Source organism: Phyllostomus hastatus, unplaced genomic scaffold (assembly GCF_019186645.2).
Source record: "Phyllostomus hastatus isolate PE091 unplaced genomic scaffold, TTU_PhHast_1.1 phas_scaffold_60, whole genome shotgun sequence".
NCBI lineage: Eukaryota > Metazoa > Chordata > Mammalia > Chiroptera > Phyllostomidae > Phyllostomus > Phyllostomus hastatus.
This window is the reverse complement of record NW_025334038.1, coordinates 11,973,631-11,989,544: the sequence shown is the minus strand read 5'-3', so window position 1 is coordinate 11,989,544 and position 15,914 is coordinate 11,973,631. Positions and strand designations below refer to the sequence as shown.

At 37.6% G+C, this 15,914-nt stretch overlaps 1 protein-coding gene across 7 annotated transcripts in view; it reads right to left on the bottom strand.

Moving 5' to 3' along the window:
• Positions 1-15,914, bottom strand: part of R3HDM1 (R3H domain containing 1) — a 217,470-nt gene that overhangs the window by 43,500 nt on the left and 158,056 nt on the right. For all 7 annotated transcript variants that reach the window (XM_045826036.1, XM_045826041.1, XM_045826038.1 and 4 more), the window contains 2 exons: positions 3,942-4,096; positions 596-747 (listed from right to left, as the gene is read on the bottom strand). In XM_045826036.1, coding sequence (XP_045681992.1) covers positions 596-747; positions 3,942-4,096 — 307 coding nt within the window. The remainder of the gene's footprint in view (positions 1-595; positions 748-3,941; positions 4,097-15,914) is intronic.

The following is a 15,914-nucleotide window of genomic DNA, read 5'->3' as shown; positions in this document are numbered from 1 at the left end:
AGGACTGTAATACACTCTGAGCTACAAACTAAAAGTACCCAATTAAGAGAAAGATTACTATTTTTAATACATTAGGTTCATCAGAGAGGCTTCTGCTCTTCCAAGTAGCTAGTGAAATAGTTCACAGCTTGCTTTAATATAGAGCTACTATCATTTGCTTCTCTTATATTCCTCCTTCCCCTTACTGATAAAAAGTGAGCTCCCAGAGCCTAAAAAATTTCAGCATGGTATTTTGCTGCTGACATTATATAAAGGAAATATATTCTCACCAAACTCCTACAAAATCCTTAAATATTAACAAACAAATGCTTTAAACTCCAAGGTCTACGGTCAACTATTTTATTCTACTTGGATAAGTGAAAAGAGACCAGTTTTAACACAAACATCTGAATCTTTAGTTTATATATGGAATGCTTTACTTACACTTATTCTGTTAAAAGAAACAGTAGAAAAATAGATTGTATAATAGTTTTTCTATTCTACATTAGAGAATGATCAGAGGTAATGCCCCAGAGACAACTTTAAAATTAACAACAGACCAATATCCTGATGAAAAACGAGAAGCTACAGAATTAGGTTTCTTAGTCATACTCACCTTAAATTATTTTGTTGGCCAGGTGGAATGACACTATAATAAACTGGAATTCCTGCTGTGGGCATAGATCCTTGGTTAGGTTGACTAGGGAAAATAACGGGCTGCTGATAAGTCTGATGGGCAATTCCTTGAGAACCTTGAGGCAGTGAAACCTAAAATTTGAAAGACAATTTAAAAGGAAAAGGTTCTTCAAAACCTTGCAAATGTTAATGTCTTTAGCCTTCGTAAAACTTTTCAAGTAGGACCAGTTAGGAATAAGCTGTAATTGTCAACAGGCTGTCCTGATAAGTTGGCTATAACACTACCACTCTATTTCTAGGTTCTTTTCAGCTAGCTATTGTTTCTCGCTAGCATTAATCAATTGTACAGCAGGCTAGCTGCATTCTATTATTAAAAGATAGACTTATGTTCCTAAGTAAAAGTTATTTTAAGAAATAAACTGTTTTCAAATAAGGACGACCATTTGATATGGAAAGAGTAATACAGTTTACCTTGGGTAGAACTAAGAAAAACCCAGTCAGGGTACCTGAGAGATACACTGGATCAGAAAGAGTGTGAGCCTTAGAGCTTTAGATATTTAGATTTGATAACAGCTTTATCACTTTGCTATCTTTGTAACACTGGGCAAATGATAACTGTTCTGAGGTCCCAGTTCCTTAACTGAAAAAATGGAATGTCACCTACATCTCAGGGGGAGGATTATCTTTATTACAATCTCCATTTACAGGTTCTAGCAGAGTAGACTTTGGTGAACAGTAGATCTTTCAATTCTCTGTTTTCTACATTATCTGCATAAAAACCATATGAACACAATAGAGCCTTCAATTCTATATTTCAGTTCTCTAATTTATATCATTTCTAAAACAGAAACTACACAGGCATAATGGATTCTTAGTTTAAAAATATGCCACAACATTACAGTTAGATTGAAGTGATTTTAGTAAATAAAACCAATCTAAAAGGTTCTGATGATTATGATGATGATGTTAACAGTAGTAGAATGATAGCAATATTACTAATAGAGAAGACAATAAAAGTTAACAATATCGAACACTTACTGTATGTTCAGGTTCTGTTCTTAACACTTCTGTCCCCACAACCCTAGTAAAATACTTGTATCATCATCCCTGGTTTATAGACGGGGAAACTGAGGTTAAGTAACTTGCCCAAGGTTGTACAGCTAGTAAGTATGGAAGTCAGGATTTGAACCCATGCCCTCTGGCTCCGGTGTCTCAGTTCTTTAACCACTATGCCCTGTTCTGCATATCTGGGCTCCATGATTTATAAGTTCATGATTAACTTCTCAGCCTTGCCTATACAGCATGTTTCTGAAATGTAACTGGTCCTTTCAAAATACATAGTAATCTCTTAATTACTTTCAATTTGTCTCAACCACTGCAAAGAGAAACTTACTGGTTTGATGGATCCAACTCTGTATAACAATACATTTCAGTCTTTTTGTCTACTGAGGCAGTGTTAATGTTCTGATATTATCTCTGACTGTATTTGAGTTAATACATATATAGGGTAGACTTAGGGAAATGACACAACTCAATCTAGATGATTTAAGCTATAGAATAAATCTGTAATTAGTAGTAAAGAAAAGAAACTGATATACCAAAAAAGAAAGAGGGATCAGTATTTCAGAATGTACAGCTATGGAATACACTCTGCTGAGGACAGATGACTTTTCTGGCCTTTTTTGTAGGTTACAGTTTATCACCACCTAGGTCATCTAGCTCATCTACTCAATGTAGGTGAACGTATAAAGAGGCTGTCATTCACTGCTCTTCAGAGCAACACTTCTCACAATCATTTACCCAGTGTGAAGACTACATGAAATAACATGGGAAAATAATTTATAGCTTGTGAAAATGTATGCAATAGAAACTATAACTTTGCTCTGAGGCATTTTTAATATCTAGCTCCATTTTTTAAAACTACATTAACAAGGTTGTAGTTTATTTAAAAGTTATATTTCTTGCCCTAGGCTGAGAGCTACTAAAGGTCAAGGGCAAATCTGATTTACACAGTGCCTGGGCATCTTCTCCAATAGATGCTCAATTTACTGGATTAGGTAGCATGACCAGGGTCCTTGAGAAGGGAGAGTCCCTGATATGGCACTGGTCCTAATGACTAGCTATGAATAAAGTAGGGCATGGACAGTCTCATGTACCTGGGCTCACACACAGAGGATATGAATGAAAACACATGGAAAACATGAGAAAAGAAATATGCAAAATCAAGTTTCATAATGTATCTGGTTCTCTTTTTCTTTAGTTGCTTTCTATAATTAGGGGGCTTCAAGACTAGACATACTCTTTAGTGCTCAACAGTCCTTGACAATTTCACATTTTAATTTTAATTTTCTGGAATTTAATAGAACATCATAGTATCTGCTCATATACTTCTCTATCCCCAGAATGTTTTCCTAACCAATTTGTTTGTAATTTTCATTTAAGAGATAGTTTAAGATTTCTATCTTCCCAGAAGAATTCTATATTAAGTCCTTATCTGCTCATGGCCGTATTTCATGATTCTTTCAGTTATTGGTCTATACACTACCACAAATTTGTCTACATGTTTAGATAAAATACATGTACATTTACCTTTTCAACTAGATTGTTTTTACCTTGTTGAGATGAATGAAAATCATCTTTGGATTTAACATTAGACTCAGTTATAGAAAACCAAGAGGCTAATAAAACAAACCCATTTGTAGTTATTCCAGAAAGATGAAGGGAAGTAAAACAAATTTCTGAAAATGTGGCACATTATACTAAAAATATGACTTATTATTTATAATACAGTAGGTATTTCCATTTTAGAACTAGAAGTTAAAATCCATGTCATTTTTAATCCATGACATTCCTTTTGGGATTGAGGTGGTGAAAAAAAATCTGTTTCAGCAGGGGCAACTGCACAATCTCTATTCTATGAACATGGATTACAGTCTGTATTCTACCTAATTATCCCCAATAACTACTTCTATTTCTATTTTCCCTTCCAGTCCACTCTTTTCTCAAAAGAGACTTTCCAAGGACCTAAATTATAGAATAAGACACTTGTTCAAATAATTATGTAGTTGGAAACACAGTCAATGCCAGACAAAATTTACTTGTCAATCTCAAAGTTGTTCGGACATTTTTCCTATAAATTAGTGAAGTGAATGAAGTAATAAAATGAAGATAAAATAAAGCTGCTATGACTAATAAAACTCTTAAGACTATGAAATTATGTATTACAGAGCATTATCCCTATTTTAAAAGAAGAAAGACGCACTGTACCTATATATTTTATCTACTCAAAAATTACCTCTACCCAAAGTAGGTGAGTGATAATGTACCTGATATGTTGGCACTGAAGGATAGGGGATGACCACTCCTTGAATCTGATTTCCAATGCCGTTGGGTTGGCCACCAATGAGGGTCTGACTCTGGGGTTGCGAAAGTCCAACTATTCCTTGGTAGTTTTGCTGCTGGTTGGGCATAACTTGATAACCTGTAATGGCACAATCAGTTAAATCCTGATTTGAATACATTTTATTTCATCTAGTAGGATGTTTTTGTACTGTATGAAGTACTTTGTGTTCTAAAATGATAAAATTTTCTTTAAACACCAAATCTCAATAAACCTTTTAGTATGACAGCAAACATTTAAAAAGTTTACTATGTAGGTAGTACAAGTTGGCAACTTTTTTTTCCCTTTAAAATACATTCAAATTACATTTGTCTGCAAACATTTCCTTTGCAGTACAGATTTACAGGATCACAGACTTGGTTTATACAGATAATTACTATTAATATTTAGTATATATTACAATCTATTATGACAACTGCTTTCTAGGGACCAGGAATAGCTAAGTAATTTGTGGGGCCCGGTGCAAAAGGAAAACATTGGGCTCTTGTTAAAAAATTATGGAGAATTTTGCATTGGTAATAGAACATTACCCCAAGCATGGAGCCCTGTGTAACTGTGCAGGTTGCATGTTCACAAAGCTGGCATTTCTGGAAGCACTACCCCCAATAATCACACTAAGATATAAATCCTTACATTAGGAATGTGCGAAAGACACAAGAAAAATGGAGTTATTTAGTAATATTTATTAGATTGTTTCCTTATTGTATTGTTGAGGTCAGTAGACAGAGAAAAAGATGCTGAAAGAGATTAAGTAACCTGCTAAGTTCAGTGGAGTCCAGCCAAGATGGAGGCATAGGCAGATATGCTTTGCTTCCTTGCACAACCAAAAGAAGGATAACAACAAATTTAAAAACAAAGAACAACCAGAACTGCCAGAAAATCACTTGTGTGAAAGTCCAAAGACAGGCAGCCTGGGCAGAGAGGACGCAGAACAAGGCAAGGCAGCAGACTGTGCAGGCAATCCCACATTCATGTGCAGATTGACCAGGAGGAACAATGAGGGAGTGAGATAAGCCTTGAAACCCAGGGTTTCGGCATGGGAAACTAAAGAAAACCCCTGGCTGTAAAAAATCTGTGGGGGTTGCGGCACTGGTGAGGGAAACTTCCAGTCTCATATAAGTCTGTCGGAGAGGCCCACAGGGTCCTAAAACGTACACAAACCTACCCACCTGCAAATCAACACCTTAAAGGGCACAATCAGCTGGTGGGAAGTGAGGGAAAGCAGGAGAAGAGCCAAGAAAGTGGTATTGTTCCCTCTCTAACCCCTCTCCCACAGACAGCATCCAACACAGCAAAGACAGTTGCCCCACCCTGGCAAATACATAAGGCTCCACCCCCTTAGCACATAACAGGTGCGTTGAGACAAAGAAAAATGGCCCAGATGAAAGAACAGATAAAAACCCCATAAAAAGTCTAAGCAACGAGGACATAGACAACCTATCAGATGCAGAGTCCAAAACACCGGTAATCAGGATGCTCACAGAAATGACTGAGTACTGCCACAAAGTAAAGGAAGAAGTGAAGGCTATGCAAAGTGAAATAAAGCAAAACATACAGGGAACCAACAGTGAAGGGAAGGAAACTGGGACTCAGCGATTTGGAACAAAAGGAAGAAATAAACATCCAACTGGAAGGGAATGAACAAATAAGAATTCAAAATAAATGAAGAGAGGCATAGGAACCTCTGGGAAAACTTCAAGCACTCCTACATCCGAATAATAGGGGTGCCGAAAAGGAAAAGAGGCACAGCAAGAAATTGAAAACTTATTTGAACAAATAATGAAGGAAAACTTCCCCAAGCTGGCAAAGGAAATAGACATGAAAGTCAGGATGCTCAGAGAGGCCCAAAGAAGTTGGATCCAAGGAGGAAGGCACCAATACACATCATAATTAAATTACCCAAAATTGAAGATAAGGAGAGAATCTTAAAAGCAGCAAGAGGAAAGGAGACAGTTAACAGTTACCTACAAAGGAGTTCCCATCAGACCATCAGCTGATTTCTCAAAAGAAACCTTGCAGGCAAGAAGGGGCTAGAAAGAAGTTTTTGAGGTCATGAAAGGCAAGTACCTACATCCAAGATTACTCTGTTCAGCAAAGCTATCATTTAGAATGGAAGGGCAGATAAAGTACTTCCCAGATAAGGTCAAGTTAAAGGAGTTCATCACCACCAAGCCCTTATTACACGAAATGTTAAAGGGACTTATCTAAGAAATAGAAGATCAAAAATTATGAACAGTAAAATGACAACAAACTTACAACTATCAACAACTGAAACTGAAAAAAAGCAAGCAAATAACCAGAACAGGAACAGAATCACAGAAATGGAGATCACATAGAGGGTTATCACTGGGGAAGGGGAGGAAGAAGAAATGGGGGAAAAGGTACAGGGAATAAGAAGCATAATTGGCAGGCAGAAAATAGATGGGGAGGTTAAATATAGTATGGGAAATGGAGAAGCTACACAACTTACATGTATGACCCACAGACTAGAACTAAGGATGGGGGGAGGAATACGGTGGGAAGGGGTGTACAGGGTGGAGGGGACAACTGTAATAGCAAAATCAATAAAATATTTTTTTAAAAAGCATAATACGTAGGCAGAAAATAGGCAGGGGGAGGTTAAGAATATTATAGGAAATGCAGAAGTAAAAGAGCTTATTATGTACAAGCTAAGGACATAAAATGACGGGGATAGGTGCAGGGAGGAGGAGGTAAAGGGGAGAAAATAATTGGGACAACTGTAATAGCATAATCAATAAAATATACTTAAAAAAAAAAGAGATTAAGTAAACTGCCAGAAGTCACGTATCGAAGGGAAGAGGACAACTCTTCCCTAAGGCAAAGGCCTTGATGGTATGTAATTTAAGCAGTCAGTTAAGAGTATACATTTACTTTTATCAAGTGAATTTATCAGTTATTTAAAAAAGAATCCACAATGATAAATTTTAGTAGTGAATATGATTAAATTTTGTCTCCTGATCCTTAGAAGATTCCTTTAGGTAAACCAATTAGTTCAAGACTTATGTAAATTATTACAAGCTATAACAAGCCTTTATTTGAAAAAAAAAAAAACAAAACAGATAAAAATAATCTTTCAACTTCAGGGTACTTAAGTTTCTACAAGGATGAAACAAAACTATATAGCATTTGTACAGAGATACAAATTTCTATAACTAAAGGTCAGTGAAATGATTTCTCTGACAACTCCATAAATATTTTGCTATCTAATTAATACCAGCTTTCATTTTCATCCTTATTAATCCCTAAAGCAAAAGAAATGGCATAGATCCCATCTCAGGTATTAATTGTAAACAACAGCATCACTATAGTTACCCAGGAGCTTTGATGATTCTGTTCAATGACTAAATAATTGAATAAACTCTAGCATCGACCTTCTCTAAAGACATAAATACGAAGTATATCTGGTAACTAAGAACCATATTAACCACAACAAAGTAAAAATGCAGCTACAGTGAATCCTTTAATAGTGAAGGGTTTTGGAAAATGATGCTGTATCTATGGCCATAGTACTTTATGGTCGTATTTCAAATGACTTCTCACCAATCTAACTTTTCATTAAAAATGTATATTCTAATGTAATAAGTGATTGATAATATGCTGTTTCCTAAACCTTTCTCCCTATAAATGTCCTAGAATACTTAATTTTGTAGGCAGATAAAGGTAGAGCAGAAGAAACTTATTTCTTGCTTTTTAGCATAATAATTAACAATCAATCCTATTTCTAGTTTATGAAATGACAAGTATTTTGAATTCTTACCCTAACACACCAACACAATTTTACCCTTAGGAAAATAAAGGGGCAGAAGTGAAAATGGGATATGAGTATAATGTTTTCTTGTGTTGGAAATGTCACCTCGGAACACACACGCACACACACAGCAGCAGCATTAGAATCTGGGCTCAGTTCTTTATAAACTGAGAAAGTAACTTTTTACAATGGACTTGTTAGAATTACAGTCCACTAAAATTTAAAAGAAAAATGTAGATACCTGGCAGACTTCAGTGTAATATAATTTGTCTTAAAAAAATACCCTAAGAAATATCTCCCAAGAAGCTTCAAGAAGCTGTTTTTCTAATTACTTGATAAATAAAATCTTTAAAAAAATAAAATGAAATCACTGAATAGTTAATTATTTTAAAAATTCCATGTGAAAACTTTAAAAGTATGAGTATTTAAATAAAGGCCTTTAAATGAAAAATATATTTACTAATTTTTGGAGATGCATCTTGGAGGTTTCCTGCCTAAAATCCTCTCTTAAGAAAGTCTTACACAGAAAGCTTTCACTGTAGATTTTATGTTGTAGTGACGTAATGTAGACTCACGGGGACACTATACCACCGAATTTGCATCAGTGAATTTCTAGTGATATTTCAGATTCCTGAATGCAACTGAATCTCCCTTAATATCCATGACTACTACTAATAGAGATACACATACATAATACATACATATGTATGTATACCTCCACAAAAACATCATGCACACTTTGAAGACAATATAACGACATCTAAAATCATTGCCCCAGCACTTAGTCATTTGTTACAGAGGGTAGTAAACAGGATATATCTGGTGGGTGACACAGCTCCTATGTTTGAAATTAGGTATTCTTAGTGATGACACCACATCAGAATAGCAGAATAAATAGGATCTTATAAAAATAAGAGGAAGAAATTAATCCTGACTGACAGGAGTTAGTGACACTGGACTTAAAGAAAGAAAAAAAATATAGAAAAAAGTAAAAGGTGACTAATCTGTTTAAGGAACAGGAAATAGGAGTGGCTGGATACTGTACACAGAGTGAAAAGTAGAAAATGAAGTAGAACAGAATACTGGCGGAGAACCAAAAAATTTACAAGTAAAAGAGCAGTGAAAATTAGAAATTCTAGATTTTAAAGATTGTGAAAGGAGAAAAATGACTATTTTAAGTACTTCACTCAGAAGCAGCACAAATGAATGGAAACAAGTAATAGTGGAGCTATTGAAAATTAAGAATGCCATGCACTTCAAAAGAAAGTATCTTCCATAAGAAGTTCTCTCATTAATCTCATAACTTTTTCATTGCCTTATTCAGCATCACTAGAACACTACACATAGTATAAAACTGTTCTGTTAACTGTTTGCTCATGGTTTATGCATGCCTTTAAGAAACACTGAAATATGGTGTGCTTTTTAATGAAGTTAGAAACATTAACCCTCATTAGACAAACAACCCCTCTCCCTAAAACACCCATACCCAGCTATCACACAGCCAAGACAAAAAAGTGAGCACTCAATATTTATACTTACTGATTAAACAATAGTAAAAAGTAAAATAGTAACAAACATACTCTTAACAGAATGAAACCAAAATAAGATACAATGAATATAGATGATGGAATCTTATGCACAAAGGAAGGTGTTACCTTTGGAGAGGAGCATGAGCATTAACCGGGACAAGCAGGAAGATATTGCATATGAAAAGGCATGTTAAGCAAAAAAGCAACAGAATGACATCAGAAGAGAACGGTGGCCTGAGAAATCCCCTTTAAGGTCCTACAGTTTGAACAGCTGTTACCACTCAAACGATTCCCTGCTCAATGCAAAGTATGCCTTGAGAGATCCGTGCATTGTGCATTGAAACATTGAACGTGGGCAAGCAACAGCAAAAGGGGAAGGTGACAAGGGCTGAGATGAGCCACAGATGCAGCCCTGCAGCCAGGAGATCATGATGGGACTCAGCCTAGAGAAGCAAAGAGATTCATTTCGTGGCATTCCTACAGGTGTGAGCAGCATGAGCTGCAGCTGAGCCAAGCAAGACCCAGGATGAACACAGAATGGGGGTGCAACCATGGTTGTCAGATGGCTGGGAATCCAGGCAGACAGACAAAGCCATGGAGCCCTATTGCCCCATAGCCTCCCAGAGCTCACATCCCTTCTCCCTTGGTGTCAAGTTGCAGAGCAAATCTGCTAATCTAAAAACTGGTACTACAGAATCAGTTTTGTTCCCCTGAATAGAGGCTGCACTCTGCGACCAGTCCTGGGGTCTCCAGGAAGTCCTGAGGACTCCATAGAAGTCCAAAGGCACCATTACTAGGAGGGCAAAACAACAGAGAAACTGGCTGGTTCCTCCAGCCCATCTTACCCCCATGCATCTTGGCTACACTGATGACTGAGGGGGATAGCACAGGGATTTGAAAGAGCTAAAAAGCTTGTGATTCAGCCCTGGCTGAGCAGCTTACTTGGTTAAAGTGTTTCCCCAATATGCCAAGGTTGAGGGTTTAATCCCTGGTCAGGGTACATACAAGAATCAACCAATGAATGCATGAATGGGTGGGATAACACATCAAGACACATCGATGTCTCTCTCTCCGTCTCTAAAATCCATATAACAACAACAACAACAACAACAACAACAATAATAATAGACTTCTGGCCAAGATGGAGGCATAGGTAGACACACTGTGCCTCCTCACACAACCAAAATAAGGACAAGAACAATTTAGAAACAAAATAACAACCAGAACTGATAGAAGATTTAACTGTATGGAAGACAGACAACCAAGGAGTTAAAATAGACACATTCATCCAGACTGGTAGGAAGGGCAGAGTTGGGCAGCCAGGTGGAGAGGGGTTGTGGCACAAAAACTGGTGCCACCAGGTGTGTAATCCCGGGTGCATAAAACCGCAGCAGGCAGACCCTGGGCATGGGGTGGAAATGGGCAGACCCAGCAAGGTGGTGATTGTGAAGCGAGGCACTACTCACAAGGCGGCTGGCTGACAGGGCGGTGCCACATTCACGTGCAGATAAACCAGGTGAACCTGGGGAGTGAGACAGACCGTGCAACCCAGGGTCCTAGTGCCAGAAAAATAAAGCCTCAAAACACCATTTGAAAACACCTGTGGGGGTTGAGGCAGTGGGAGAGATTCCCAGCCTCACAGGAGAGTTTGCTGGAGAGACCTACAGGGTCCTGAATGTACACAAGCCCATACACCCAGGAATCAGCACCAGAAAGGCCCAGTTTGCTTGGGGGAAGCGGCGGAAGGGACTGAAATCCGAAAGAGAGAGCAAGCGCCACTGTTCCCTTTTGGACCCTGCCCCCACATATAGCACCACAACCCAGTGACTGGGTTTCCCTGCCTGGTGAACACCTAAGGCTCCGCCCCGCATACATAACAGGCGTGACAAGAAAAAAAAATGGCCCAAATGAAAGAAGAGATCAAAGCTCCACAGCAAATACAACTAAGCGACCAAGAGACAGCCAACCTATCAGATGCACAGCTCAAAACACTGGTAATCAGGATGCTCACAGAATTGGTTGAATTTGGTCACAAATTAGATGAAAAAATGAAGGCTACACTAAGTGAAATGAAGGCAAATGCACAGAGAACCAATAGTGATGGGAAGAAAACTGGGACTCAAATTATTAGAGTGGACAAGAAGGAAGAAAGAAACAACCAAACAGAAAAGAAGGAAGAAACAAGAATTCAAAAAAATGAGGAGAGGTTTAGGAACCTCTAGTACATCTTTAAACTTTCCAACATCCGAATTATAGGGGTACCAGAAGGAGAAGAGAAAGAGCAACAAGTAGAAAAGTTATTTGAACAAATAATAAAGGAGAACTTCTCCATTCTGGCAAAGGAAATAGACTTCCAAGAAGTCCAGGAAGCTCAGAGAGTCCCAAAGAAGTTCGACCTAAGGAGGAACACATCAAGGCACATCATAATTATATTAGCCAAGGTAAAAATGAAGGAGAGAATCCTAGAAGCAGCAAGAGATTAGAAGACAGTAACCTACAAAGAAGTTCCCATCAGACTGTCAGCTGATTTCTCAAAAGAGACCTTGCAGGCAAGAAGGGGCTTGAAAGAAGTATTCCAAGTCATGAAAGGCAAGGACCTACATCCAAGATTGCTCTATCCAGAAAAGCTTTCATTTAGAATGGAAAGGCAGATCAAGTGCTTTTCAGATAAGGTCAAGTTAAAGGAGTTCATTATCACTAAGCCCGTATTTTATGAAATGTTAAAGGGATTTATCTAAGAAAAAGAAGATAAAAAATATGTATAGTAAAATGACAGCAAACACAATTATTAACAACCACACCTAAAACAAAAACAAAAACAAACTAAGCAAACAACTAGAACAAGAACAGAACCACAGAAATGGAGATCACATGGAGGGTTGGCAACAAGGGAATGGGAGGAGGAGAGAGGGGAAAAGGTACAGAAAATAAGTAGCACAGATGGTAGGTAGAAAATAGACAGGGGGAGGTTAAATATAGTATGGGAAATGTAGAAGCTAAAGAACTTATGACACGTGGACATGAACTAAAGGGGGGAATGTGGGTGGGAGAGGGTGTACAGGGTGGAGGGGAATGGAGGAGGGGTATGGGACAACTATAATAGCATAATCAGTAAAATATATTTTAAGAAAAGATTTACTTATGAACTTAATAAAAATGAACAAAGTGTGGTTTATGTAAAAAAAAACAATAAAAGCGATTCAACTGAAAAATAAGAGAAAAACCTCTTTCTATAAATCTGGTAGGTTAAGTGCCACTCATACAGATACCTAGACAGAGAAGAAATAAAAAAATCAATCAAATACTATGAATAATCAAGGTAGTGAGGCAGCTCAGAAAAAGAATAAAGAATTTCCAGAAAACAAACTTAAAGACATGAAAATATGTGATATAAATGATAGAGAATTCAAGATTGTAGCTCTGGCAATATTCAATGAGATGTGAAAAAATACAGACAGGCAATTTGATACACTCAGAAAACAAGTCAACACACAAAACAAGTACTTTACCAAAGAGATCGAAACTTTACGAAAGGACCAACCAGAAATTCTGGAGATGAAGAATTCAGTATAAGAGATCAAGAATGAACTAGCAAGCACAGGAAATAGAGCAGATGTAGGAAAGGATTAGTAATATCAAAGATAGAAGTGATGCAGAAGGAAGGAGAGATTTGAGCATAAAAAGAAATAAAAGAATACTACGAGAAGTTTCTTACTCCATTAGAAAATACAATATAAGAACAGGCATACCAGAAGAAGAGGGAGACAGGAAAGGAGAGCCAATCAAACAAAGAGTTGATGAGAATTTCTCAAACCTTAAAAAATTAGATCCTCTAATCCAAGAAGCAAACAGAACACCTAGCTACCTCAATCCAAGGAGGCCTTGTCCAAGGCACATTGTACTAAAACTGTCAAAAATTAATGACAAAGAAAGAAATCTCAAGGCAGCCAGGGAAAAGAAGAAAGTAACTTATAAAGGGAAGCCCATTAGGTTATCATTGGACTTCTTAGCAGGAACTCTGTAAGCCAGAAGAGAATGGAACCAAATATTTAAACTACTGAAAAACAAAAATTACCAGCCAAGAATAATACATCCAGAGAAGTTATCCTTTAAATATTAAGGAAAAATAAAGACTTCTCCAGACATACAGATGCTGAGGGAATTTATCACCAGAGAACCTCCACTGCAAGAAATACTCCAGGGGGTTATTCTACCTGAAACAAAAAAGAAAAGGTAACAAAACTAAAAGTAGGATCACTGACAAACTTAGAGCATAAATAGGGGTAATCTGTGATGACAGAAACATAAAAGCGGAGAGGGTAAAGATATGCATTTGCAAAGGTGGATGGAGATTAGATGCATTCAAAAGAAAAGGAACTACTATATATACTGTTTCTTTTTCATAAACCCAATGATAACCAAACACAAAAACCCAAAACTGACACACATGGCTTAAAAAAAAGAGAAAGCAGAGGAAAGTATGGAATACCACTAAACAAAAAACAATAGAAACACAAAGCAAAAGAACCAATGGAGGCACACAGTAACCACAAAACAAAAGATAAAATGGCTATAGAAAATCCTTATACATCAATAATTACTCTAAATGTAACTTGGTTGAATTCACCAATAAAGAGGAACAGCGTAGCAGATTGGGTCAAAAACAAACAAACAAACAAACAAACAAACAAACAAACAAACAACATTTTATGAATTTGATCCCAAAGGCAAGGAAAGTAAAGGCAAAAATAAATGGGGCTGTATCAAACTAAAAATCTTCTGCACAGCAAAACAAAGTGAAAACAAAACAAAAAGACAATCAACTGAATGGGAGATATTTGCAAATAACAGCTCTAATAAGGGGTTAATATCCAAAATATATAAAGAACTCATACAACTAAACACCCAAAAAATAAACAATCCAACTAAAAAATGGGCAGAGGACCTGAACAGACACCTTTCCCAAGAAGACATACCAATAGTCAACAGATATATGAAAGATATTCAACTTCCTTAGCTATTAGGGAAATGCAAATCAAAACTGCAATGAGATTATGTCTCATACCTGTTAGAATGGCTGTTATCAACAAGACAGGAAATAACAAGTATTGGAGAGGTTGTGAGAAAAAGGAACCCTCAATCACTGCTGCTGGGAATGTACAATGGTAGGGCCACTATGGAAAATAATCTGAATGGCTCCTCAAAAACTTAAGAACAGCGTTACCATATGACCCAGCAATCCCTATTGTGGATATCTTCCTGAAAAACTTGAAAACGTTTGTTTGCAAAGATATGGGCACCATTATGCTCACTGCAGCATTATTCATAGTGGTCAGAAGGCTGGATGAAGAAGATGTGGTACATATATGAGGAGGGACCCAAAAGAAACTTGAAATTTATTTATAAAAAAGAGTGTATTTATTCATACACATTTATATATTTTAAAAAAAGATTTATTTTTAGAGAAATGGTAAGGGAATGAGAAAGGGAGAGAAATGACGTTGGTTGTCTCCTGCACACCCCCAACTGGGGACCTGGCCCGCGGCCCAAGCATGTGTCCTGGCGGGGAATTGAAATAGTGGCCTCTTGATTTGCAGGCTGGCATTCAATCCACTGAGCAACAACAGCCAGTGCTTTTGGACATGTTAAAACTTCAATTACCTTTGAAGTATTCTCCATTTAATGTAATATACCTATCAAGACGTTTTTTCCACTGCTCAAAACAGTTTTTCAACTCATCGATTTTGATGACTTTTAGTACCTCTGCCATTTTTTGTTTCATCTCTTCCACATTGGCAAAACTGTTCCCTTTTAGGGCTTTTTTGATCTGGGAAAACAAAAAAAAAGTTGCTTTGGGGTGAGACTGGGTGATTAGGCAGGGTGTGGCACAGGGATCATGCCATCTTTGGTCAAAAACTTCTGAATACTTAGTGTGGTCTGGGCAGGTGTCCTCAAAAATCACCCATTATGAAATGGGCAAATGTGTTAAAAAGTTTTCAAAAAAAATTTAGTGAAGGACTTCCAGCCAAGATGGAGGCATAGGGAGATATGCTTTGCTTCCTGCACAACCAAAAGAAGGACAACAAATTTACAAAAAAACAAAAACAAAAACAAAAAACAACAGTACAGCCAGAAAATCAAACGGTATGAAGTCTGACAACCAAGGAATAATGAAGAAACATTCATCCAGACAGCAGGGACAAAGAAGATGACTGGCAACGCAGCAGACCAGGCAGGTGTTGTGACTGCTGATGGACCAGTCAGCCCCACATTTGTGTGAGGATAAACTGGGAAGTACACCTGGGGAGAGAGAGAGACTGAGCAACCCAGGGTTCCAGTACAGGGAAATAGTCTCAAAACCTCTGGCAGTAAAAACCTCTGGGGGTTGCAGTGGCAGGAGAAACTCCCAGCCTCATAGAGAGTCTGTTGGAGAGACCCACAGGGTCCTAGAATGTACACAAACCCACCCACCCGAGAATCAGCAACAGAAGGGCCCAATTCACTTGCAGGTAGTGGGGGAAGTGACTGAAAGCATGGGGAGAGCCAGACAAGCAACAATGTTCCCTCTCTTACCTCTCCCCCACATACAGAGCCACAATGC